The sequence below is a fragment of the Molothrus aeneus genome, chromosome 2 (genome assembly GCF_037042795.1).
Source record: "Molothrus aeneus isolate 106 chromosome 2, BPBGC_Maene_1.0, whole genome shotgun sequence".
Classification (NCBI taxonomy): domain Eukaryota; kingdom Metazoa; phylum Chordata; class Aves; order Passeriformes; family Icteridae; genus Molothrus; species Molothrus aeneus.
Window position 1 is genome coordinate 117,108,496 of NC_089647.1, and position 25,350 is coordinate 117,133,845.

General features: G+C 58.3%; 1 protein-coding gene across 2 annotated transcripts; it reads right to left on the bottom strand.

Moving 5' to 3' along the window:
• Window positions 1-288: 288 nt before the first annotated feature.
• On the bottom strand, window positions 289-20,865 carry RRM1 (ribonucleotide reductase catalytic subunit M1). Of its 2 annotated transcripts, XM_066571730.1 has the most exons (19): window positions 20,814-20,865; window positions 19,577-19,665; window positions 16,694-16,871; window positions 16,142-16,242; window positions 15,483-15,542; window positions 14,727-14,766; window positions 13,458-13,620; window positions 12,546-12,687; window positions 11,866-11,949; window positions 11,439-11,600; window positions 10,830-10,909; window positions 10,172-10,373; window positions 8,793-8,942; window positions 6,746-6,967; window positions 5,775-5,851; window positions 4,747-4,882; window positions 3,644-3,739; window positions 2,507-2,695; window positions 289-1,434 (listed from the first exon to the last, which is right to left on the bottom strand). In XM_066571730.1, the coding sequence occupies exons 1-19, from the start codon at window positions 20,830-20,832 to the stop codon at window positions 1,246-1,248; spliced, it is 2,379 nt and encodes a 792-aa protein (XP_066427827.1). In that variant the 5' UTR covers window positions 20,833-20,865; the 3' UTR covers window positions 289-1,245. The 2 variants fall into 2 exon arrangements, with proteins under 2 accessions (XP_066427827.1, XP_066427828.1); XM_066571731.1 differs by lacking the exons at window positions 16,694-16,871; window positions 20,814-20,865 and having other exon boundaries at window positions 19,577-19,654.
• Window positions 20,866-25,350: the final 4,485 nt, after the last annotated feature.

Sequence of the window (25,350 nt, forward strand, 5' to 3'; positions counted from 1 at the left end):
GAGCTCGGGACAGAACCGGCACTGGGGTTGGTGAGCTCGGGACAGAAGCAGGCCCAGCCGGGGCCGTTCCCTCTGCTCCTGTCCCTGTGAGCAGAGCCCAGCTCCCAGCTGTCCCCTCCTGCCAGGAGCCGTGCAGAGGGACAGAGGGACAGAGGGACAGAGGGACAGAGGGACAGTGTCTCCATGCCCCATGGAAAGCAGCCCAGGAGCAGCAGCAGGAACCTGTGAGCACAGCACAGATGCTCGGCGTCCATCACCACCAGGAGTGTTCCCAACAGCACCAGCCACTCCTTCGACATTCTGTGTTTTATTGAGCTGGGACTCAGGGTGGGGTGAGGTTCACGAGTTCAATAAATACTGCAGAACTGCCTGAAGCCCCACGGAGTTCGAGCAGGGAGGGAGTACAGGAGCAGTAAATTGGTAAGAGGCTTAAAAAAATCTAAGAACTACCTGAGGTGGAGGAATGGAGCTCCCTGAAAAGAGATGGCAGGTGACCTTCACCAGTGGCATGTGGCCCTCACAAAATGGCACCTGACCCGTGGCCAAGGACAGCACTGGCCCCCCTGCCAGGAAACTGCCCGAGCAATTAGATCAAATTAGTGAATTTAATGCAGAATAAAATGCAGGGCAGCAGCTCTGCCTTTCCTGGCCCCACTGGAGGACACTCAGCCAGCGCCAGGCTGTCCTGGCCAGCTGAAGAAGAAGAGCCCACGAAGCACCATCCCTTCCACCCATCTGCTCCTTCCAAAGGCGTTCTGGGAAGGCCAGAGGAGGGACAAGGAGAGGGAGCAGCAGCGGGACAGGAGGCTCTGGCAGGGTGGGGACACTGCAGGTGTGCCAGCAGCTGTCCCTGTGCCCTGGCAGACACTGAACACTCCTACCCTGGGGGCTCCCAGCCAAGGAAAAGGGACCAGCCAGGTGTGCTGCTCCCCTGGCACACGAGGAGCAGTCTCTGGTGACTGCAAGGCACAGTCTGGAGCGCCCAGGACAGACCTGTGAGTGGCACCAGCACCTCCCTGTCCCCAGTGCCACCTGCAGGGTTCCATGGAAGGCCACACAGAGCACTGAAATCCCTGGGAAGCCCAGCTACTAAAGCTATGCTCACCCCATCCCTGTGGATGGGGACGCCACACCACCCCCTCCCAGCCCCAGCCCCAGCCCCAGCCCCCTCACGTTCTTCCAGATGCTCCTGTCCCAGCAGCTCCAGCCAGGGGCAGTGGCTGTGCTGGATCCCTGGCTGATCCCTTAGGAGCCACACATGAGGCACTCCTCCCTGTTCTCCAGGGAGCACACCATGGCTGCCTTGTTCCTCTCCTTCTCCTCCTCCTCCCTGGACGCCTTCTCCCGCTCCCGCAGCTTCTCCTTGTTCAGGGTGAACTGGATGGGGTTGGCAGCTGGCTTCGTCCTCAGGTAGTACATGCCAGTCTTGAGGCCCTGGGGACACAGGAGCTCAGGGCTGGGGGCAGGGCAGGGAGCCCCAGCTCTGGGGACACTCAGTGCAGGCACCCCCAGCTCTGGGGACACTCAGTGCAGGCACCCCCAGCTCTGGGGACACTCCAGAGAGGCACCCCCAGCTCTGGGGACACTGCAGAGAGGCACCCCCAGCTCTGGGGACACTGCAGAGAGGCACCCCCAGCTCTGGGGACACTCCAGAGAGGCACTCCCAGCTCTGGGGACACTCCAGAGAGGCACCCCCAGCTCTGGGGACACTCAGTGCAGGCACCCCCAGCTCTGGGGACACTGCAGAGAAGCACCCCCAGCTCTGGGGACACTGCAGAGAGGCACCCCCAGCTCTGGGGACACTGCAGAGAGGCACCCCCAGCTCTGGGGACACTGCAGAGAGGCACCCCCAGCTCTGGGGACACTGCAGAGAGGCACCCCCAGCTCTGGGGACACTCAGTGCAGGCACCCCCAGCTCTGGGGACACTCCAGAGAAGCACCCCCAGCTCTGGGGACACTCAGTGCAGGCACCCCCAGCTCTGGGGACACTCAGTGCAGGCACCTCTGGGGATACTCCAGGGGAAAACAGGATTCTTGGAAGGAAACAGCCATTTTCCCTTCCCAAAATCATTGAGACCAACTTACCGTGCCAGAACTTACCAGTCCCTGTGTGCCAAACTTACCACCCCCCATTCGTTGGGAACAAGCCCCCCCCACTCCCAGGTACAGCAATTTTTTTTTTTTTTTTGGGAACAGGCCCCCCAATCCCAAGCACTGCCCCTGTTTTTTTGGGAACAAGCCCTTAATCCCAGGTAATGCCCTTGGTTTTGGGAACAAGCCCCCAGCCCCAGGTAATGCCCTGTTTTGGGGAAGGAGCCCCAAGAATCCCTGTTTGTGGGGAAGGAGCCCCAATAACCCCAGCTGATGCCCTGTTTTGGGGAAGGAGCCCCAATAACCCCAGCTGATGCCCTGTTTTGGGGAAGGAGCCCCAATAACCCCAGCTGATGCCCTGTTTTGGGGAAGGAGCCCCAAGAATCCCTGTTCTGGGGAAGGAGCCCAGCTGTACCTGTTTCCAGCCATAGAAGTGCATGCTGGTGAGCTTCCCATAGTTGGGCTCAGCAATGTGGATGTTCAGGGACTGGCTCTGGTCGATGAAGGCCCCTCTGTCTGCAGCCATCTTCAGGATGGTTTTTTGGGAGATCTCCCACACGGTCTTGTAGAGCTGTTTCAGGTCATCAGGAATCTCAGGGATGTTCTGGAAGAACAGGAGGAGTTTGGCAGGGTGGGAAGCACTGACTGCTCAGATATCCCCATTTATAACGTGGAATTCTTCAGTGACTGCTGGGGCTCCAGCAATCCTGACTGGAACTGAGACCTGTACAGCTGAGCTCTGTCCCTGAGTCTAAACACAGAACCCCAGACTGGTTTGGGCTATGAGGGACCTAAAGTTCACCCATTCCCACCCCTGCCACGGCAGGGACACCTCCCACTGTCCCCAGTGCCCAGCCTGGCCTTGGGCACTGCCAGGGATGCAGGGGCAGCCCCAGCTGCTCTGGGCACCCTGTGCCAGGGCCTGCCCACCCTGCCAGGAACAATTCCTCATTGCCAAGATCCCAGCCAGCCCTGCCCTCTGGCACTGGCAGCCATTCCCTGGCTCCTGTCCCTGCATCCCTTGTAAACTGTTTCTTTCCATGTTTCCTGTTGGCTCCTTTAGGCCCTGGAAGGCCACAATTAGGTCACCCTGGAGCCTTCTCCAGGCTGAACAACCCCAATTCCCTCAGCCTTTCCTTGCAGGACAGGTGCTCCATCCCTCTGATAACTTGGTGGCCTCCTCTGGACATCCTGTGTCTGCAAACACCCTCAGCTCCCCCTCAACAGTTACATGTGGACAGGCTGGATATTGTGAAAGGTTCTTCCCAGAGGGTGCTGGCACTGCCCAGGCTGCCCAGGGAATGGGCACGGCCCCGAGGCTGCCACAGCTCCAGGAGCCTTTGGCCAGCGCTGCCAGGGATGCCCAGGCTGGGCTTGCTGGGCTCCGGGCAGGGCAGGGCTGGCACTGGGGGATCCCTGGGGGTCCCTCCAGCTCAGGACATTCCATGACACTCCCTGCTATGAAACCAGCCCTTTGTCTCTTCCTGCTAGGGGGGAATCCAGAGGGAGCAGGAGGTGCCTGGCAGCAATGCCTGCCCTGCTGCCCCTGTACCTGGATGGAGCCGTTGTGGGCGATGATCTGGTTCTTCATCTCCTCGTTCCACAGGCCCCTCTCCGTGAGATCCTTCAGCAGGTGGGGATTCACAACCTGGGAAGGGCAGAAGCCAAAGGTTTTTAAATGGTTGAACAAGATCCTGCACATTCCTGACAGACCCTCAGCCCTGGAAGTGTTCCAGGCCAGGCTGGACAGGCTGGGAGCAGCCTGGGGTGGTGGAAGGTGTCCCTGCCATGGCAGGACTGGAACTACACAATCTCTGAGGTCCCTCCAAACCATTCTGGGATTCTGCTGGACATGGCAAATGAGAAGGGGGCAGCATGGAACTGCCCTGCATGAGGAACTTCAAAAGATGGGAAAAGGAGAGACCTTGCTGTTACAGGGACACTGGCCACAACCTGAGTTCCTAAAGAAGAGTGTAAACATCCAAGACTGGTGTCAGGAGGGGAGGGCAGGCTGAGTACTGGCAAGAAAACACAGCCCCCTTTTCCTGCTGGGGCTGGGGTCCCTGTCCCCCAGCCCCACACAGAGAGGCAGGGCAATGATCCTCCTGTTCCACCTCCCCACTCCTGTCTGGGGTGGCCCTGCAGCCAGGAGGAATGGAGAGCACTGAGACACCCCAGAGGGGATGGACACACCTCCCAAACAGGGACAGCCTCCCCTTGTCTCCACAGGGGGCTTTGCTAACTCCAGCCTCCAGAACCCAACCTGTTTCACTCCCTGTCCTGCCTGACAGACCCCTCTGAGCCCGTGGAGCTCTTCCATGGCCCCTTCAGACCCTTGAGTGCTTCACAGCTCATTCTCAGGACCGTGGTCTCAGCTTCTCCTCCCACATCCCGCCCATGACATCACCACCCCCTCAGCAGTTATTCCTGCAGCCCACATTAAGGCCCCACAAAGGCTTTTCCCAGACAAAAGCAGCACTTGTTTATAATTTCTCCTATTCCCTGGTGACTGTGGGACACACAGAGCTGGACTCCTGCAGCACCCAGCGCTCCAGGTCCCCTTGGTGCTGAACTGAGCCCCAGGTGTGAGGCCTCCCCTTGTCTCCCTTAGCCATAAAACCTGAGGCAAGAGCAGAGCTGCTGCCCAGAGCTCACCTGGAACTCCCCCGAGAGGACCCTGCGTGTGTAGATGTTGCTGGTGTAGGGCTCGATGGACTCGTTGTTGCCCAGGATCTGGGCAGTGGAGGCCGTGGGCATGGGGGAAATGAGGAGGCTGTTCCTGACACCGTATCTGGGGACAACAGGACACGTCAGGGAGCTGCAGCCAAGGGACACAGCACAGGGAAGAGCCAGGGACAGCAGGGAAATAAATCTGGGATAACCTGCAAAGCCTCACATCGCCCGCAGGGAAAAGGGAAGCACCACTGAACTGGCACTGGGGGACAAGTGCAAGTGGAACTGGGGGCTTTGCTGTTCTCACCCCTCACCAGAGGCTTTCCCAAATGATCCAGTCATGGGTGGGGTGCAGGCAAGACAATCTGCCAGACACTGCACCATCCACAGCCCTGAGGCAGAGCTGAACCAGCAGCCCATGAAGAGGCTGAAACCTCTCCACACACAGGACAGGGGACAGGTTTACCACATTTAAGAATGAGAGCCAAACAGACAGACTCAGTCCATGACAGGCACCTCACACTTTGGTGATTCCTGTCCTCAGGATGTTCAAGGCTCAGCTTTGCCCTGGCAGCAGGGGAGAGCCCCAGGGCCAGCTCATGGCTCACTCCTCACTATGTTTGTTTAATGGGAACACAAATCCTCCTGCTGGAGGTATCCAAAATGGAATTAGAGCTCAGCTAAAGCAGAGCAGTGAGGGTGGGCTCCTCAGCCTTGGAAGGACAAAAAGGAAAGAAAGCCACCCAAAAAACAGCTCAGAGGAAAGATCTGCTGGGTGGGGGGAACACATGGGGCTGTTTTTACACTTGGACGCTGCCTTTAGCTCTCAGTAGACAGAACTTATCAAATCCATATCCAAAGCCAGGCTGGATGGGGCGGGGAGCAGCCTGGGACAGTGAAGGTGTCCCTGCCATGGGAGGGGTGGCACTGGGTGGGCTGTGAGGTCCTTCCCACCCAACCCAGTCTGGGTTTTATCTGACATCTGCTACAAACTGTGCAGGGTTACTCACTTGGCAATCTTCTCCTTCAAAGCCTTCCAGTCCCAAAGGTCAGAGGGGGTGACATTCCACATGTCATACTGAAGGATCTGAGAAACAGAGTTTGGTCCAAATTAGAGAGGGAACTCTCTTCTCCATGTTTTATAAACCCCATTGGAAATGGACCTGTCATTCCTCTTAATTCTTCTCTCCCATTAGATGTTGGTGAAGCTCTGGTATGACCTAACAAACACTCCATCTTGTGACTGCTCCAGGGCACAGCCAGCACAGGCTGAGTCTGCTTGTCTTTTCAAATCACAGAATCCCAGTATCTCCTGAGCTGGAGGGACCCCCAGCGATGCCCCAGTGCCCAGCCCTGCCCTGCCCAGAGCCCAGCAAGCCCAGCCTGGGCATCCCTGGCAGCGCTGGCCAAAGGCTCCTGGAGCTGTGGCAGCCTCGGGGCCGTGCCCATTCCCTGGGCAGCCTGGGCAGTGCCAGCACCCTGTGGGCAAGGACCTTGCCCTGCTCTGCAGCCTGAGCTGGCCTGGCCCAGCCCCAGGCGCTCCCTGGTGCTGTCCCTGTCCCAGAGCAGAGCTCGGAGCTGTCCCTGCGCTGCCCCTCGGGAGGAGCTGCAGCCCCGGGGAGCTCTGAGCTCAGGCTGCTCCAGCCTGGGCTGCCCAGGCCACCTCGGGGGGCCCCTCCTGACCCTTCCCCAGCCTCGTGTCCCTCCTCTGGACACTGTCCAAGAGCTTCTGATCTTTCATTGACACACCCAGCACTGTCCCAGCACTGGGGGTGAGGCTGCTCCAGCCCAGAGCAGAGTGGGACCATCCCTTCCCTCTGGGCAGTGATGGTGTCCCCAGCACAGGGATGTCCCTCCTGGCTGCAGGGCACTGCTGGCTCAGATCCTGCTGCCCACAGACCAGGTCCCTGCAGGTCTCTGCAGCAGCCCAGGACAGGATCAGCTGCCCAGAGCTTTCCCCTGTCCCGTCCCTGGCACTCACCCCCTTGCTGACCGGCGAGCCCTGGTAGGTGTCGTAGGGGCCCTGCTCCCTGGCCAGCTCACAGCTGGCCTCCAGGGCCCCGTAGTAGATGGTCTCAAAGATGTGCTGGTTGAGGAGCTGAGCCTGGGGGCTCTCAAAGGGGAACCTCATCAGGATGAAGGCATCAGCCAGGCCCTGCACGCCAATGCCGATGGGCCGGTGCCGCCGGTTGGAGCGCTCGGCCTGCGGGACAGACACACATCACCTCCAGCAGGGACATGCCACCTCCAGCAGGGACATGCCACCTCCAGGACAGACACATCACCTCCAGCAGGGACATGCCACCTCCAGCAGGGACATGCCACCTCCAGGACAGACACACGTCACCTCCAGCAGGGACATGCCACCTCCAGCAGGGACATGCCACCTCCAGCACAGACACATCACAGCACGGACACATCACAGCATGGACACATCACCACCACAACAGACACATGTCACCACCAGCATGGTCACACCATCCCCAGCACAGGACACATCACAGCATGGACATGTCACCTCCAGCAGGGACATATCACAGCACAGACACGTCACCACCAGGACAGACACACATCACCTCCAGGACAGACACACGTCACCTCCAGCAGGGACATGCCACCTCCAGGACAGACACATCACAGCACGGACACGTCACCACCAGGACAGGGCACGTCACCTCCAGCATGGTCACACCACCCCCAGCACAGGACACGTCACAGCATGGACACGTCACCTCCAGCACAGGACACGTCACCTCCAGCACACACATGTCACAGCACGCACACGTCACCTACAGCTCACACACACGTCACCTCCAGCACACACACACCACCACCTCCAGCACCAGGACACGTCACCTCCAGCACAGGACATGTCACAGAACACACACGTCACCTCCAGCACAGGACATGTCACAGAACACACACGTCACCTCCAGCACAGCACACGTCACCTCCAGCACACACACACCGTCATCTCCAGCACACACACACCACCACATCCAGCACAGGACACGTCACCTCCAGCACACACACACCGTCATCTCCAGCACACACACACCACCACGTCCAGCACAGGACATGTCACAGCACAGCACAGACATGTCACAGCATGGACACGTCCCCTCCAGCACACACACACCACCACGTGCAGCACAGCTGGGAAGGGCCCCAGGGAGCAAAGCCTCCTGCTGCAGCATGCCAGGAGCTCTGCATCAGCACTCCTTCCATCCTTCCATCCTGCCACTGCCTGCTGAGGCCAGCCTGAGTTTGTCAGACCTTAGCACAGACTGCGATTGCTTAACCCAGCAAGGAGAGGCAGGATTTAGAAGAGAACACTCAGCACTTTCTGATAAATGAAGACATTTAATAGGGCAGAATCACAGAATCACTGAGGTTGGAAAATCCCTCTGAGCCTACCAAGTCCAACTGTTCCCCAGCAGAGCCAAGGCCACCACTGACCATGTCCCCAGGTGCCACATCCACATGGATATTAAATCCCCTCCAGGGATGAGGGCTTCACCACTGCCCTGGGCATTCTGTGCCAGAGCTGGACAGCCCTTTCCTTTAAGACATTTTTCCTAATGTTCAACTTAAACCTCCCCTGGCACAGGTCAAGGCCATTTCCTCGTGTCCTTTTCCTTGCTTTCTGTGAGCAGAGCCTGACCCCCACCTGGCTGCCCCCTCCTGTCAGGCAGCTCTAAAACCAACCAAAATGAGTTACACTTTCTCAGGATCTTTCCAGGATCCTTCTCTCTGTTCCACCTCCCTCTCTGTGCCTGCTGCTGGTCTGTGCTTCGTGGAAATCCTCACACATGAAAAAATGCCAGTGGCAGAAGCAGAGTGGGAAGCTTCCCTACAACTGCTTCACCACAGAGCTGCTCTGGGCTGAAGCTCAGGCAGGCACTGACAGGTCCCACCTGGGGACAAGTGGTTTATGGAGTTCCCAACAGGTCTATGGAGTTCTTCTGTGATTCCTTGTGCCCCAGACTGCTCTGGGATTGCTCTGGGCAGGATTCAGCCCTACTCACCTCTGGCACAGGGTAGTAGTTGATATCAATGATTTTGTTGAGGTTTCTGACGATGACCTTGGTGACCTCAGCCAGCTTCTTGAAGTCGTAGGTGTGCTCGGGGGTCACGTACATGTTCAGGGCGATGGAGGCCAGGTTACACACGGCCACCTGTGGGCAGAGACAGGGGATCATTGGGAATGGGACTGGAGCACACAGCTCTGCCCCAAACCCATGGGAACCACCCGCCAGGGAACCTGCCAGGCTGGGAAAGCGCACCCCTTGCTCCTCTGGCACATCAGGACTTGTGCAAAAGGTAACGACAATTCAGGAAAATTCAGTAGAAATTGGTATGGCCAAAAAAACCCTACTGCCTGGAAACCATCCTTACACAGAATCCCAGAGGGATCTGGGTTGGAAGGAATTTTTAAGCCTGATTTGTTCCTTGTCACTTTCCCTTTGAAGTGTGTCTTGTGTCATCCCAAATCCTCCACAGGAGTGGGAAGAGAATCCACAGTCAGTGGAAGGGCTGTGAGTACTCAGGTCAGGAGTTACTCAGCTGCCTGCTCCCTTCCCAAGCAACAGTTGGACATATCCCAGAGATCTGCCCCAGGAGCACTCCCAGGCAGGCAGAGCTGCCCCAGGCAGGCAGGGAGCTGCCCCAGGAGCACTCCCAGGCAGAGCTGCCCCAGGAGCACTCCCAGGCAGGCAGGGAGCTCCACAGGAGCACTCCCAGGCAGAGCTGCCACAGGAGCACTCCCAGGCAGACAGGGAGCTCCACAGGAGCACTCCCAGGCAGGCAGGGAGCTCCACAGGAGCACTCCCAGGCAGGGAGCTCCACAGGAGCACTCCCAGGCAGAGCTGCCCCAGGAGCACTCCCAGGCAGGCAGGGAGCTCCACAGGAGCACTCCCAGGCAGGCAGGGAGCTCCACAGGAGCACTCCCAGGCAGAGCTGCCCCAGGAGCACTCCCAGGCAGGCAGGGAGCTCCACAGGAGCACTCCCAGGCAGGGAGCTCCACAGGAGCACTCCCAGGCAGGCAGGGAGCTCCACAGGAGCACTCCCAGGCAGGGAGCTCCACAGGAGCACTCCCAGGCAGGCAGGGAGCTCCACAGGAGCACTCCCAGGCAGGCAGGGAGCTCCACAGGAGCACTCCCAGGCAGGGAGCTCCACAGGAGCACTCCCAGGCAGGCAGGGAGCTCCACAGGAGCACTCCCAGGCAGGGAGCTCCACAGGAGCACTCCCAGGCAGGCAGGGAGCTCCACAGGAGCACTCCCAGGCAGGGAGCTCCACAGGAGCACTCCCAGGCAGGCAGGGAGCTCCACAGGAACACTCCCAGGCAGAGCTGCCACAGGAGCACTCCCAGCCCGCCCAGCACCCCGAGCTCCCGCTCTGCACCCACCTCGTCCTTGCTGGTGTACTCCACGATCTCGGTGCACAGGTTGCTGCACTTGATGGTGCCCAGGTTCTGCTGGTTGCTCTTCCTGTTGCAGGAGTCCTTGTAGAGCATGTAGGGGGTGCCAGTCTCAGTCTGGGACTCGATGATGGCGTACCAGAGCTGCTGGGCCTTCACCACCCTGCGCACGCGGCCCTGCCGCTCGTAGCTGCGGCACACGGCGAGGGAGCCCTGTCAGCCCCGAGCCCCAAACGCCAGGGAGAGGCCTCTGAGCTCCTCGGGGCCTCCTCCCTACTGAGCTCTGCATGGGGAGCCCTCACAGCAGGGCAGCAGCACTGCCCTTGTTTAAGGGGAGCCAATCTTTCACCGCAGCAGCCACACAAAGCCATGGAGTGCTCCAAGTGGGGATCGCTCCAGGATGTCCCTCTGACAGGGACACTGTCCCCCTAACAGGCTGAAATGGTCATTCACACACAGCTCCACCCTGACACATCGCAGTGTGAAGGACACAGCCCCATCCTCACATTTTTATCAATCTGGCAGTGAGTTCAGTGGGCACCTCTGAGCCCTTCCCACAAACCTGTGCCACGGCCCCACATCCCACAGGACACAAGCAGCTCTGGGAGAGGATGGCACCACTTACAGGTCTGCTCCCTCCTCTTACCTCTCATAGAGCTTCTCAAATTCCTCTCCCCAGACATCATCCAGGCCAGGACACTCATTTGGGCACATTAAGGACCAGTCCTGTATGGGGAAAAATATTCAGTGGAAATCTTTAGGCACTCTGTTAATTAAAACTGTGGCTACCCCAGCCCTGGAAGTGTCCAAAGCCAGGCTGGATGGGGTTTGGAGCAATCTGGGACAGTGGAAGATGTGCCTGCCCATAGCAGAGGGTGGCATTGGATGAGTTTTAAGGTCCCTCCCAAGCCAAACCGGTCTGGGATTCTGTGAAATACAAGCAGGCATAAGAACAATTTACTGAGAAAATGTTGATGTCTTAAGGTTTGGAACCCCAGAGTCAAAATAGCTGAACAGTCCAAGAACAAGCCATGGACTGTGAGATTAAGGCCTGAAGCAAAACACTGAGCTGGAGTTGCCCAGCTCCATTCTCCACCTGCAGAGCCAAGCTCTCAGACAAAGTGCAGCAGCTCCTCCAGGAAGGTCCTGGAATGAACAAGGAGCAAAGCAGCTCTGCAGCCCTTGCTGAGCTCCTTCAGGGCTGCTCACCTGCTCCTCCACTACCAGACCTCTCCTGCACCAGCCAAGTTCTCACCTGGTTGGTTTCCACTCGCTTCATGAAGAGATCAGGGATCCAGAGAGCAAAGAACAGGTCCCGGGCCCGCTGCTCTTCTTTCCCTGTGTTCTTCTTCAAGTCCAGGAACTCAAAGATGTCCAAGTGCCACGGCTCCAGGTAGATGGCAAAAGCCCCAGGTCTCTGGGACACAGAACACAATCTGGATCAGAACAAACTGTCCTTGGAAAGAAACCTCCTGCCCTGCTCCCGAGTGCCCACAACACCCCAAAGCAGCTGGGAACTGGGGGGCAGCACCAGATACCAACACAAGGGGAAAAAAGCCCTTTTGTGACCATGTGTCACCCACAGCCACTCCATCAGCTCCCGGAGGTTGATGGCACAGCCCTAGCAGCGTGGAAGCTCTCCCATTACCCAAGGCTCCCTGCTGGAGCCTGGTTTCAGGTACCTTGTTTCCACCTTGATCCACGTAGCGGGCGGTGTTGTTGTAGACCCTCAGCATGGGAACCAGCCCGTTGGAATTCCCGTTTGTCTGCAGAGGCACAGGAAAACCATCAGCAAAACTCCCTGCAGGGGCTGGCCTGCACCTCCTGTGGGTCTTTCCTCAGGCTGCAGAGCTCTTACACTGATCACCACCAATTACTTCTAGTCCTTTCCCCACACTTTTTATAACAAAAATGTATATATCAGCCACGTGTCCCAGAATTAATAAAAGGTCCCTCCTAACTTCCTTGCCCTATATTATGTCACCTAAAGGCTTGCAGGGTTTACACACACTGTGACAAGAAACCCCAAACACACATCCACAGAAGGTCTGGGGCAATTAGAGACACAGAAAGGCAAAGGGCTAGTGCACAAGTCTCTGGGCATATTCCTAGGCTGCTAACAGGCAAACATGGGAATTGTCTGACCAAACAGTGGAATAAGACCCTCTTTCTGAAAGGGTTTCTATGAGGAAGCCAAAACACCGAGGAAAACCAACCTTGCTGCCTTAGGCCAAGGGACAACTGAGGGAGGCCCAGTGCTGTGTGAAGTGAGAGAGAGGCAGCACTGGTTTGGCATCTCCTGGGAGAGCAGCCGCGTCCCTGTGCTGTCCCTGGGGTGACTCAGAGAGGGACAGGCACTCACCCCAGCAATGTAGCTGCCCGTGGCACGGATGCAGCTCACAGCAAGGCCAATGCCCCCAGCAGACTTGGAGATGAGGGCACACTGCTTCAGGGTGTCGTAGATGCCTTCGATGCTGTCATCCTTCATGCACAGCAGGAAGCAGCTGAAGGAGACAAATGGTTTCAGCAGACAAAAATGGGAAGGAAAGGTCATCAGTGTTTCATCAGGCTGCAAAAACCAGGGCAAACACGGGACCTTTAGCATGCTCCAGAAAGCAATCCCACAGGTGTGGAATAAAGGACAAAACAGAAAACACCATGAGCAGTACTTGTACTGCTGATACCTCTGCTACCAAACATTTTTAATCATGGAATTGTGGAATACCCTGAGCTGGAAGGGGCCCACAAGGATCAGAGTCCAATTTATGGTCCTGCACAATCCCACCCTGGGCATCCCCGGCAGCCTCGGGGCTGTGCCCATTCCCTGGGGAGCCTGGGCAGTGCCCAGCACCCTCTGGGGAAGAACCTTTTCCCAATACATTGATACAAATCTTTATAAAAATATAATCCTTTTCCTGATATATATGATATCAAAACCCTATCAGTTATGCTTGCTGCTTTTAGAAAACTAAATTTTTAGAAACTAATTTTTAGAAAATTACCAGGATTTATTTGGTAACCTGCAGCAGACTATGCACATCAGGAACTCTCCAATACAACACAGCCATGCAAAGGTTTCCAATATCTCTGGAGCTGACAGAAACCTGGGCATTTTTCCCCCAAGGACAGCTAAAACTTGACAGCAGCTGCTCAAAACGTCACAGAACACACGCAGGAACTCAGCTGCTCGTTTCAGAGGCTGTGCACGTGTGACACTTGAGCAGGTGTGACCCCCGAGGCGTCCCCTCGCTGTGGCAGGGGGCAGGCAGAGCACCTGGAGAGCTGGGGGCGGTTGGTGCCGGCGTTGAAGAGCGTGGGCGAGGCGTGGGTGAACCAGCGCTCCGAGAGCAGGTTGTACGTCTCGATGGCGGCCTCGATGTCGCCCTTGTGGATGCCCACGGCCACCCTCATCAGCATGTGCTGGGGACGTTCAGCAACTGCAGGGACAGAGCCAGCAATGCCAGGGCTGCCTTGGGAGACACCCCACAGCCCACCCAGGGCCACCCCTGCCCTGGCAGGGACACCTCCCACTGTCCCCAGTGCCCAGCCTGGCCTTGGGCACTGCCAGGGATGCAGGGGCAGCCCCAGCTGCTCTGGGCACCCTGTGCCAGGGCCTGCCCACCCTGCCAGGGAACAATTCCTCATTGCCAAGATCCCACCCAGCCCTGCCCTCTGGCACTGGCAGCCATTCCCTGGGTGCTGTCCCTGCATGCCCTGGAAATTGTCTCTCTCCAGCTTTCCTGGGGCTCCTCCAGGCCCTGCAAGGCCACCCTGAGCTCAGCCCAAAGCTTCTCCTGTGCAGGTGAACAATCCCAGCTGTGCCAGCCTTTCCTCCCAGCAGAGCTGCTCCATCCCTCTGCTCATCCTGGAGCCTCCTCAGGGCTCTCTGCAGCAGCTCCAGCTCCTCCCTGGGCTGGGGCAGCTCTGCAGGTGGGAAATCACCTGAGGACAGGGGCACAATCCCAATCCCTTTCCTGCTGCCCACCCTGTGGGATCAGCCCAGGCACAGGGATTTTAGGATGCCAAGGCACGTGGCTGGGGCCTGCCCAGCCCCTCAGCCACCAAGCAAACCCAGAAGACTCCATGTGACAGTCACAGGGTGATGGCAGCAAGCTCCAAACGCTGCAGTGGGACACCTGAGCCAGAGTTTTCATGGGATCACAGAGTGATTGTCCTTGGAAGGAACTTGAGCTCTCCAGCCCAACTCCTGCTCAGAGAGCACCAGGCCTGTTAATTCAGGACTTCATCCCATCAGGCTTTGAAAAACTCAAAGAACAATCTGCTCCAATGCTCAGCTGCTCTCATGGAGGAGGGAAAAAACCCCCACCTGTATTGACAATTAAATTCAATCAAATATGCAGTCCAGAATCCCATTATGTTTCAGCTTTATGATATTATAATTAATCTCTGACCCTTCTGGTGTCCCAGGATATCCAAGCCAAGGGCCTGCATCACTGGTAGCACTGTACCTAAACTTGGCTTTAATTTAATTTAAACTAACTCAAATTTTTAAGAAGTGCTCAGCACTAGGAACAGCCCTTACCTTTGGAGTTGATTTTCAGCAAGTAGGAGCGTTCCAAAGTCTTTAAAAGAGAGGATGGATTTTAGCAGACAGGCAGATTTCATTTTTTTAAAAAACCCTGTCAACTCCAAATTCAACCATCTCTACATCCCTCATCCCAGGCTTCACCAGCCCTGCACTCTGCTGCTCCTCTCTTTATTATCTTAATTAGGTGATTAATGACTGAAAGTACACAATTCCATGGGAAGATTGAACACTGCTTTGGATTACAGAGCGTGGAGCACGGCAGGAGGTTCCACACTGCCCTGAACCCACAGGAGCTCCCTGCCCAGGGCCCTAAACCTGAGGCAGACCCAAGCCCCAGCAGCACAGCTGAGCTGGGTGGGGGCAGCAGAGCACCCTGGGGTGCTGTGGGGACACATCCCAGCAGCACGGGGAGGATAAATGTGTGGCATGAGATCCTGAGAGAACTGCTCCACTGAACAATGGGAAAAGCAAAAATCCCTTCACTGGCTAATTGAGGATTAGAGTATTTCCTTTGGGAATGGCATCCAACAACACTGACTGGGATGTGCTGTGAAACCCAGCCCAGCAGTTAAAATATTCCAGCAGCAAGAAAACTCCATGACTCATCCCACTGGGCAGCTGCTTAGTGCAGCCCCCCTTCACCTTCACGGCCCTGCTGATGTCCCACTCCCTCCTGTGCCCCTCTTTGCCCCAGTCCAGATGATCCCACAAGCATTCCCACCCTTCCCAGCAGACCCAGGAGCTCCTTACCTTAAAGCCAAAGTAGTTGTAGGAGAAGTCCCTGTCGTAGATGATGGCAGAGTTCAGGCGCTGGCAGGGAATAACAGAATTGACTTTTACAAGGGCTAACAATGTTATTTACACCTGCTGGCATCCCTGGCCCCAAAGCTCCGCTGTGTGAGGGGCACCAGAGCACAGGAATGAAGCAGGAACAGCACTTCCCTCAAAACAACAAAAGCACAGCTTCAACAACCTTTTGTCACTCAGTTTTTGGCTGAACTGACTGAAATCTAATTGGACAACAAGAAACAAAACACAGAACCAAGGGACAAAAAGAACTTCCTGGTCAGAACACAGACCTGGAATGACTTGGAAACTGAACCCAAAGCACTTCTCTCCCTCCTGTGCTGCCTCCCTTTGCTGCAGCACAAGGTACTTCTTCTCAAATTAATTACTTGTGCTGATCATGGCAGTGAAAACAAATTTTACTACAAAAACATCCACAGAGGAAGAAAACTCCTATATCCCCTCTTACACCCTCCACTCATGCCCTGCACTGGTTTCTGTGTTGGTTTTTTACCCTAAAACAAACATGGCTTGCTTAAAAATTTGCTTAAAGAAAAGCAAATTATTTAGGTTTTCAAAATCCAGTGCAATGGTTCAGAAGTGAAAAGAACTCTAGTACTTACATCTTTGTTGGCCAGAACTATGTCCAGAGTCTCTTTGGAGATCATTGGAGAGTGCTTCCCATTGTGAGGGTTGATGTAGGTGTAGAGATCCTCCATCACATCTGTAGGGAAAGGGATGTGAGCAGGACATGTCCAGGCCTGTCCCTGCAGTAGGTGGCACTGGGATTCAGGGATGGGCAAGGCAGGAAAGCCCTGGGAAATAACCCCTCCAGTCCCTCAAACACACAACTGCTCTTCTGCTGCTTAGCACTGCCAACCTGAACCATCCCCTTCTACAAATTGTGTCAAAACCCCACTGTAAAAAGTAACAAATGGGGAGGAGAGTGGGTACAACCTGATCTCAATCCACCACATTTTTCACCATGCTGTTCCTACAACTGCTGTTCACAAACCAGGCAAATTCCATTTGCCCTGGGAAACTCGTGGCATCACCTCCACGGTGTTTTCAGCCAGCCTGGGCGCTCAGGATCTCCCACTTGAGAGATCTCCCTATTTCTGTGCTCCAAACCTGCCGCTGCGTGCCTGCCCCAGCAGCTGGAGGCCATCACCCACCACTGAAGACTTTCTTGGTCTCCTTGTGCAGGTTGGAGACGGCGATGCGGGCGGCCAGGATGGCGTAGTCGGGGTGCTTGGTGGTCAGCGTGGCCGCGGTCTCTGCGGCCAGAGTGTCCAGCTCCACCGTGGTGACCCCGCTGTAGAGCCCCTGGATCACCTTCATGGTGATCTGTGCCTGCAGGGGGAGGGAAAGGCCGAGCTCAGGGAGCCCCTGTGCTCCTGCACCACACGGACCCAGCACCGCGAGCTGGGCGGGGGGAGAGCAAACGGGGACAGGGACTGGGAACGGAGCAAACTGGGACAGGGACTGGGAATGGAGCAAACTGGGACAGAGACTGGGAATGGAGCAAAATGGGACAGGGACTGGGAATGGAGCAAACGGGGACAGAAACTGGGAATGGAGCAAAATGGGACAGGGACTGGGAATGGAGCAAACTGGGACAGAGACTGGGAATGGAGCAAACGGGGACAGAGACTGGGAATGGAGCAAACGGGGACAGGGACTGGGAATAGAGCAAACGGGGACAGGGACTGGGAATAGAGCAAACGGGGACAGGGACTGGGAATGGAGCAAACTGGGACAGAGACTGGGAATGGAGAAAACTGGGACAGGGACTGGGAATGGAGCAAACTGGGACAGAGACTGGGAATGGAGCAAACTGGGACAGGGACTGGGAATGGGGAAAACTGGGACAGAGACTGGGAATGGAGCAAACTGGGACAGGGACTGGGAATGGAGCAAACGGGGACAGGGACTGGGAACAGAGCAAAATGGGACAGGGACTGGGAATGGAGCAAACTGGGACAGGGACTGGGAATGGAGAAAACTGGGACAGGGACTGGGAATGGAGAAAACTGGGACAGAGACTGGGAATGGAGCAAACTGGGACAGGGACTGGGAATGGAGCAAACTGGGACAGGGACTGGGAATGGAGCAAACTGGGACAGAGACTGGGAACGGAGCAAACGGGGACAGGGACTGGGAATGCTGGGCAGGGGGAGAGCAAACTGGGACAGAGACTGGGAATGCTCCTGGACACAGACTGGGGACAAGGATGGAGAGACAGGAGCCAGGGAATGGCTGCCAGTGCCAGAGGGCAGGGCTGGGTGGGATCTTGGCAATGAGGAATTGTTCCCTGGCAGGGTGGGCAGGCCCTGGCACAGGGTGCCCAGAGCAGCTGGGGCTGCCCCTGCATCCCTGGCAGTGCCCAAGGCCAGGCTGGGCACTGGGGACAGTGGGAGGTGTCCCTGCCATGGCACGGGTGGCACTGGGTGGGATTTAAGGTCCCTCCAACCCAACCCAGTCTGGGATTCTGGGATTCCACCATTATGGGGTAGGGGCTGGTCTAGGAGTTTGTGATCAGCCTTTTTTCCAAGCTTTTCTGGTACAGTTTTTGCCAAGATTCAACTGCTTATGACTGCCAGAGGCCTCAAAGTGGGTGAGACCTTTGGAAGACTTCAGGATGGCTTAAAGCCCAGCATTTGTGGGGTGCTCCATGGTGATCCATGCAAAACCCCACAAATCCATGTAGGTGTTCCATGGGATCGAGAGCCGTGGGCTTATCAAGCCAAACTTGTCTGTCCCACTGCTCCCCCTGTGTGGGGAGGAGCACAGGCTGCACTGTGCCTGTCAGCTGGGCCCTGGGGAGCTGCTCTTCCTCTGGAACTGCCAGCACATCCCTGTTCCCTGCATCCCTGGCAGCGCCCAAGGCCAGGCTGGGCACTGGGGCTGGGAGCACCTGGGACAGTGGGAGGTGTCCCTGCCATGGGTGGCCTTGAAAGCTCACTCCAACCCAAACCCTGCTGGGATTCCATGTAAGGATGGCTTTCTGGCAATAGGAGTGACTGCTCTCTACTGAACCTCTGTGAACTGCTGCTACTTTTGCAGAACTCGTGGGATTTACAGCCTCGCAGGGAACATTAGCACAGGCTCTGGGAGGGGTGCTGCTGGCCTGCACCAGCACAGGTGCAGATCCAAGTGCCAAAGGAGAAACAGAGCTCCAGAGAAAGAGGTCACACATGACTGCAGAATAAATTAGAATTCAGGGGCACAAGGAGGCAGGAGGACTCAGAATTTCACTTCTGTCCTCGGCATCAACTCCCAGTCACTGGGGGCAAGTCAGGGCACTTCATGCTGTGGTCACCAAGTCACCAGTGCCCTCCTCCTGCCCTCCATCCCAAAGACTTTTGGGTACAGGACCAATGGCAACTGGAATTTCAGCCAGGAGAATGGATCATGAGAAGCTGGGAGATGGGAAGAGCCGTAACTGGTGACTCCAAATGGCCAGACTGGGTCTGGAACCTGCATAAAAACCTCACAGACACCAGTGGATCCACTGGGGAGTCATCCTGACACAGGCTTTGGAAGGAGAAGCCTCCATGAGCGGGATCAATGCCCACCCCAAATCAGCTCAGAAAAGCAGGGATGTGGCAATGGCAGGGAATTCTGTCCTGCTGTTTGACCAGGAGGGGATCCAGAGCTACTTCCATGTGTCATTGCTCCAGCTTTGCAGACTGACGCTGGCAGCAACCTACCAAATCCAAAATATGGGAACTGGAGCAACAAAACTCGTTTTTGTTTTAACTACCAGGGGCTCAATGGCTTCTCCAAGGTGAGAAAGGGATCTAGGGCAGGGAAAGGGGATGTTCCCCTCCACAATCCCTGCACCTGGGAAGCAAAACGCCTCAGAGCACAAACAATTCCAACAAACCCATTCTGGATGCGTTTGCCAAGAGTTCAGGGAACCACAGAACATCCTGAGCAGGAGGGGACCCCCAGGAACCCCCAAACCCAACCTGGGACACCCCAGGAGCTCCAGCCCGGGTTCCCACCCCACTCCTGCCCAGGAGAGGCGGGGTCAGGCAGGGGATGGCACTCACAGGATCCACGAAGTCGGCGTTGAGGCCGTAGCAGAGCTTCTGGATGCGCGAGGTGATCTTGTCAAACATGACCCGCTCCTGGCGCCCGTCTGGGACACACACACACACACACACACACGGGCCAGCCCAGTGAGAGCCAGTTCAGAACAGAACAGCCCTACCCAGGCTCACCAGTGCTGCACCACTAAAAACCAGCCAGCACAGAGCACCCAGTGCTGCACCAGTAGGAACCAGTCCAACACAGAGCACCCCAGTGCAGCCCCAGTAAGAACCAGTTCAGCACAGAGGACCCCAGTGATGCCCCAGTAAGAACCAGTTCAGCACAGAGCACCCCAGTACAGTCCCCCAGTAAGAACCAGTTCAGCACAGAGCACCCCAGTGATGCCCCAGTAAGAACCAGTTCAGCACAGAGCACCCCAGTGATGCCCCAGCCAGCACAGAACGCCCCTGCCCAGCCCCTCCCGTGGGGGAATTGGGTGTGGGAATCACCAGGGAGTGGGGTGTGGGTGCTTGGGTGGGTACAAGGAAAGGAGAGGCTCCCCCTCTGCCCCAAGAATTCCCACCTAAAACTGCACCAACCCAATTCCCAGGGTCCCAATTCCCACCAACCCAGCTGAGGGTCACTCCCCACCTCAGCCTGGGGACCCCTGGGACCAAAAGAGGGGGAGACCAACCCAAAGCTCCTGCCATGGGAGCCAAACCAAAGGAGAGGTCTCACCCCTCACTCTGGGTGTCAGGGGGGAGCTCCCTCACTCTGGGCTCCCCCAAAGCTGAGGGGAGCCCCTCTCCTCCCACCGGGGGCCACCAGAGCTGAGGGGATCCACCCTCCCATGGAGGAGAGGCGGGCGCCCTCTCTGCTTTCTGTGGTGCCATCAGGGGGACCCCCAAAGCCAAGGGGGTCACACCACCCCCTCACACCATGTGCCATAAGGCACCCCCAAAGCTGAGGGGGACCCATACCTCACGTGCCATGAGGGACCCTTCCAAAATGGGGGGATCCCCATCTGCTTACCTTGGGTGCCACGCAGGGGCCCCGCAAAGCAGAGGGAACCCCAGAATGGGGCAGGGATTCCCCTTCAGGTGCCCCGAGGGACCTCTAAAACCGAGGGGTCCCGTGCCCACCCCCTGGGTGCCCTGGGCAAGACAGAGCCCCCCATCCCCGACACTCGGTACCCCCAGAGCAGCGGGGCTCCCCCTCCCCGGCCCGCCGGCACCCCCGGGGCGAGGGAGCGCTCACCCCGCTTCACGACGTGCATGGTGGCGGCGGGTTCCCCTCAGTCCCTCGCGATGTCCCCCTCGGTCCCTCTCGGTGCCCCTCAGCTCCTCTCGGTGCCTCCGCGCCCGCCGCTTCCCGCGCCCGCCGCGCGCGCCCCGCCCCGCTGAGGCGGCCGCCGCCATCTTGCCTGCGGGCACGGCTCCCTGCCTGGCCCCTTCCCGCACCGCCCCGCTCCCGGCGCTGCCCGTGGCCGCGGGTGGACACCGTTCCCGGCCCTCATCCCGATATTGTCCCCGCTTTCCCCCGGGAATCGCCGCCGCGCTGGGGAACAACGGGAATCCTGCCCGCTTCAAAGATGGCGGCGCCAGCGCTCCCCTCCCAGCCGGGGAGGAGCCGGAGGGACAGGACGGGGCTGAGGGCGCCAAAGACAGAGCCCGCCGAGGGACAAAACAGCTCGAACTGAAACGCCAAAACAGTAATTATGTTAAACTTAATTATCCTGAATCAAGGCCCAGGCGTGATATGTGTGATTAAACTTTGGGTCCCACTGCCCAGGGAGCTGGTGGGGTCCCTGTCCCTGGAGGTGTCGAAGGAACAGCTGCACAGGAACATCTGAGGCTCTGCTGTGGAACGGGCCCAGAGCACAGGAGATGCAGGGAAGGAGCTGAAATTACAGAAAGTTCTGTCCCAAAAGCAGCAGAGCTGCACCTGCAGAGCCTCCAGCCCTGGGACACCAACAGCAGGAGCAGCTGGAGCTGCTGGAGAGAGCCCAGAGGGGCCACAGGGCTGGAGCCAGGCTGGGAGAGCTGGGATTGTCCAGCCTGGAGAGGAGAGGCTCCAGGGAGAGCTCAGAGCCCCTGGCAGGGCCTGCAGGGGCTCCAGGAGAGCTGCAGAGGGACTGGGGACAAGGCCTGCAGGGACAGCACCCAGGGAATGGCTGCCAGTGCCAGAGGGCAGGGCTGGGTGGGATCTTGGCAATGAGGAATTGTTCCCTGGCAGGGTGGGCAGGCCCTGGCACAGGGTGCCCAGAGCAGCTGGGGCTGCCCCTGCATCCCTGGCAGTGCCCAAGGCCAGGCTGGGCACTGGGGACAGTGGGAGGTGTCCCTGCCATGGCAGGGGTGGGAAGAGATGATCTTTAAGGTCCCTCATAGCCCAAACCATACCATGGATCTGCAGGTCCCATGAGGGCTCAGGGCAGCAGCACCGAAGCCCTGCTGAGGTTCCTGTGCAGAACCCAGCCCCAGACACAATCAGTTCCTCCCCAATCCTGCTCTGAGTGTCCTGGGAAGCAGGAGCTGTGGCACTGGGGAGCCCAGGCTGGCAGGGAACGCCTCCTGTCTGTGGTTTGCAGCCTGTGAGGTTCCCCCTTCCCCACGCTGGGGGGAACAGGAGGCACAGCTAAATGTGGCACCACACCAGAAATGCTGGGGTTTGCTCCATGACAGGACAATGAACCATCAACCCTTCGGCTGAGGCCGGTCCTGAGGGGCTCAGAGAGGCATCCCAGGGCTCAAAGGGGCTGGAAATTCAGTTTTTTATTGCTTGTGGATGGGCCTCTGTCCCTTCCGAGGTGAGGGCGTTGGTTCCATTCAGATGCCAAGTTCAGATCCCAAGCCAGACACCACTGGGGGTTCCTCAGCCCCCAGGGTGGGTGGGAAGGTGCCCAATGCACCAGGTGAGCCTGGTCCTGCTCAGAGAGAGCCCCCCCTCAAAGATGGAACACAGGGAATGTTTGGAACTGACCAGGAAATGGGAATGAAGCTGGGCTGGTGCCTCTTTCACTGGAAAAGGGCCTACAGAAGGAAAATAATCCCAAATGGCATTTTGGGCTGGCTGGAGCCCGAGCTGCACTCATAGATGTTTGCCCTTCAGTTCTCCTCTGAGTTTTGCTCCCCTGCTCTGAAAGCAGGAGTGAGTGGAGCAGTGGGTTCATTTCTGAGGTGGCGGCAGAGGAAAGGAAAGCCATGGTGCTGCCCCAGGACAGCTCCCACAGGAGGGCCCTGGGCAGGAACCGGAGCCATGCCACCACCTCTGAGCCCTGTCCACCTGTCCTGAGCCATGCCTGGATGTGCTTGCTGAGCCCTGTCTGGGTGTGCTGAGCCCTGTCCGGGTGTGCTGAGCCCTGTCTGGGTGTGCTGAGCCCTGTCCGGGTGTGCTGAGCCCTGCCTGGGTGTGCTGAGCCCTGCCCGGGTGTGCTGAGCCCTGTCTGGGTGTGCTGAGCCCTTCCCGGGTGTGCTGAGCCCTGTCCAGGTGTGCTGAGCCCTGCCCTGGGTGTGCTGAGCCCTGTCTGGGTGTGCTGAGCCCATCCCGGGTGTGCTGAGCCCTGTCCAGGTGTGCTGAGCCCTGTCCGGGTGTGCTGAGCCCATCCCAGGTGTGCTGAGCCCTGCCCGGGTGTGCTGAGCCCTGTCTGGGTGTGCTGAGCCCTGTCTGGGTGTGCTGAGCCCTTCCCGGGTGTGCTGAGCCCTGTCCTGTGTGTGCTGAGCCCTGTCCAGGTGTGCTGAGCCCTTCCTGGGTGTGCTGAGCCCTTCCTGGGTGTGCTGAGCCCTGCCCTGTGTGTGCTGAGCCCTGTCCTGGGTGTGCTGAGCCCATCCTGGGTGTGCTGAGCCCATCCTGGGTGTGCTGAGCCCTGCCCTGGGTGTGCTGAGCCCTGTCTGGGTGTGCTGAGCCCTGTCTGGGTGTGCTGAGTCCTGTCTGGGTGTGCTGAGCCCTGTCTGGGTGTGCTGAGCCCTGCCCTGGGTCTGCTGAGCCCTGCCCTGGGTGTGCTGAGCCCTGCCCGGGTGTGCTGAGCCCTGCCCTGGGTGTGCTGAGCCCTTCCTGGGTGTGCTGAGCCCTTCCTGGGTGTGCTGAGCCCTGTCTGGGTGTCCTGAGCCCTGTCTGGGTGTCCTGAGCCCTGTCCGGGTGTCCTGAGCCCTTCCCGGGTGTGCTGAGCCCTGCCTGGGTGTGCTGAGCCCTGTCTGGGTGTCCTGAGCCCTGTCTGGGTGTGCTGAGCCCTTCCTGGGTGTGCTGGGCCCTGTCTGGGTGTGCTGAGCCCTGTCTGGGTGTCCTGAGCCCTGCCCTGGGTGTGCTGAGCCCTGTCCGGGTGTGCTGAGCCCTTCCTGGGTGTGCTGGGCCCTGTCTGGGTGTGCTGAGCCCGCTGAAGATCCCCTGGATGCCCGCGTGGAGGCAGCCGGCCCTAATGAGCGCTAATGAGCGCCGGGCTAACGAGGAGCTCCCCCAGGGGCTGCGGGGTTTCAATGACCGCCGAGGCTGTGCGGAGCTCTGCCCCTGGAGCGGCCGCTGCTTTTGCCCAGGGAAATGTGCTTTGTGCTTTTCAGGGAAAACACGGGCACTGGGGGCCGCAGGGAGCGGGATCTGCCCCCATGAGGGTGAGCTGAGACAGGGAGTGTGCACAGGGACATGGCAGGGCACAGCCCGTGGGATGGCTGCTGTGCCACCATCCCAGGGGATAGCTGCTGTCCCTGTGCCACCATCCCATGGGATAACTGCTGTCCCTGTGCCATCATCCCATGGGATAGCTGCTGCTGTCCCTGTGCCACCATCCCGTGGGATAGCTGCTGCTGTCCCTGTGCCACCATCCCATGGGATAACTGCTGCTGTCCCTGTGCCACCATCCCATGGGATAACTGCTGTCCCTGTGCCACCATCTCATGGGATAACTGCTGCTGTCCCTGTGCCATCATCCCGTGGGATGGCTGCTGCTGCTCCTGTGCCATCGCTGTCCCCCAGCCCAGCTGATGCCACCCATGGATCCCTTTGTTTGTCCTGGACACGTCCTGCACCTCAGAGGTGACTCTGGGGCACTCTGGGAGCAGGACCCAGCTCTGGCCCCTCAGTTTGGGAAGGACCTGGGGACCCTGAGCACATGCAGAGGGGCCAAGGAGGCTGGAGAGGGGCTGGGAACACAAACCCTGTGAGGAAGCCCTGAGGGAGCTGGGGGTGCTCAGCCTGGAGCAAAGGAGACTCAGGGCTGCCCTCCTCACTCTGCACAGCTCCTGAAAGGGGCCTGGGCTCAGCTGGCCCTGGGCTCTTTCTCCAGCAGCACTGACACACCCAGAGCACACAGCCTCGAGCTGCACCAAGGGAAATCCAGGCTGGAGAGCAGGGAAAAGGTTTTTCCAGCAAGGCTGAGAAAGTTCTGGAATGGCTGCCCGGGGAGGTGGTGGAGTGCCCATGCCTGGGTGTGTTTAACAAAGCCTGGATGTGGCACTGGGTGCCAGGGTTCAGTTGAGGGCTTGGGGCTGGGCTGGACTCGATGGCCTTGAAGGTCTCTCCCAACCTGAAGCAGTTTGGGGGTGGCTGCCTGTCCCTGTCCCAGCTGCCAGCAGTGTCCCCATGGCAGCGGCAGTCCCAGGATGTCCCCAGGGTGGATCCACTGTGCCTGTGGATCCAATTCCCACAGGAGAGGACGATGGCAGGGCCCTGGTGCAGGGGGCAGCCAGGGTGTCCCTCTGTCCCCACTGGCCTGGCCAGGAACACATCTCCAGCAGGTGCCAGTGCCCTGACCCCGCTGTGGTGGAAGCCTGGCAGGGGCTGCAAGAAGAGAGCAGCAGCCATGGGC

What these genes read in the sequence shown, in the direction of transcription:
- RRM1 (XM_066571730.1), bottom strand. An exon ending in ACGCCGACTTCGTGGATCCT is followed by an intron (nt 16,872 to 19,576) that starts GTGAGTGCCATC and finishes CTCCCCCTGCAG; the next exon opens with GCACAGATCACCATGAAGGT. An exon ending in CCCACAACGGCTCCATCCAG is followed by an intron (nt 2,696 to 3,643) that starts GTACAGGGGCAG and finishes CTGTTCTTCCAG; the next exon opens with AACATCCCTGAGATTCCTGA.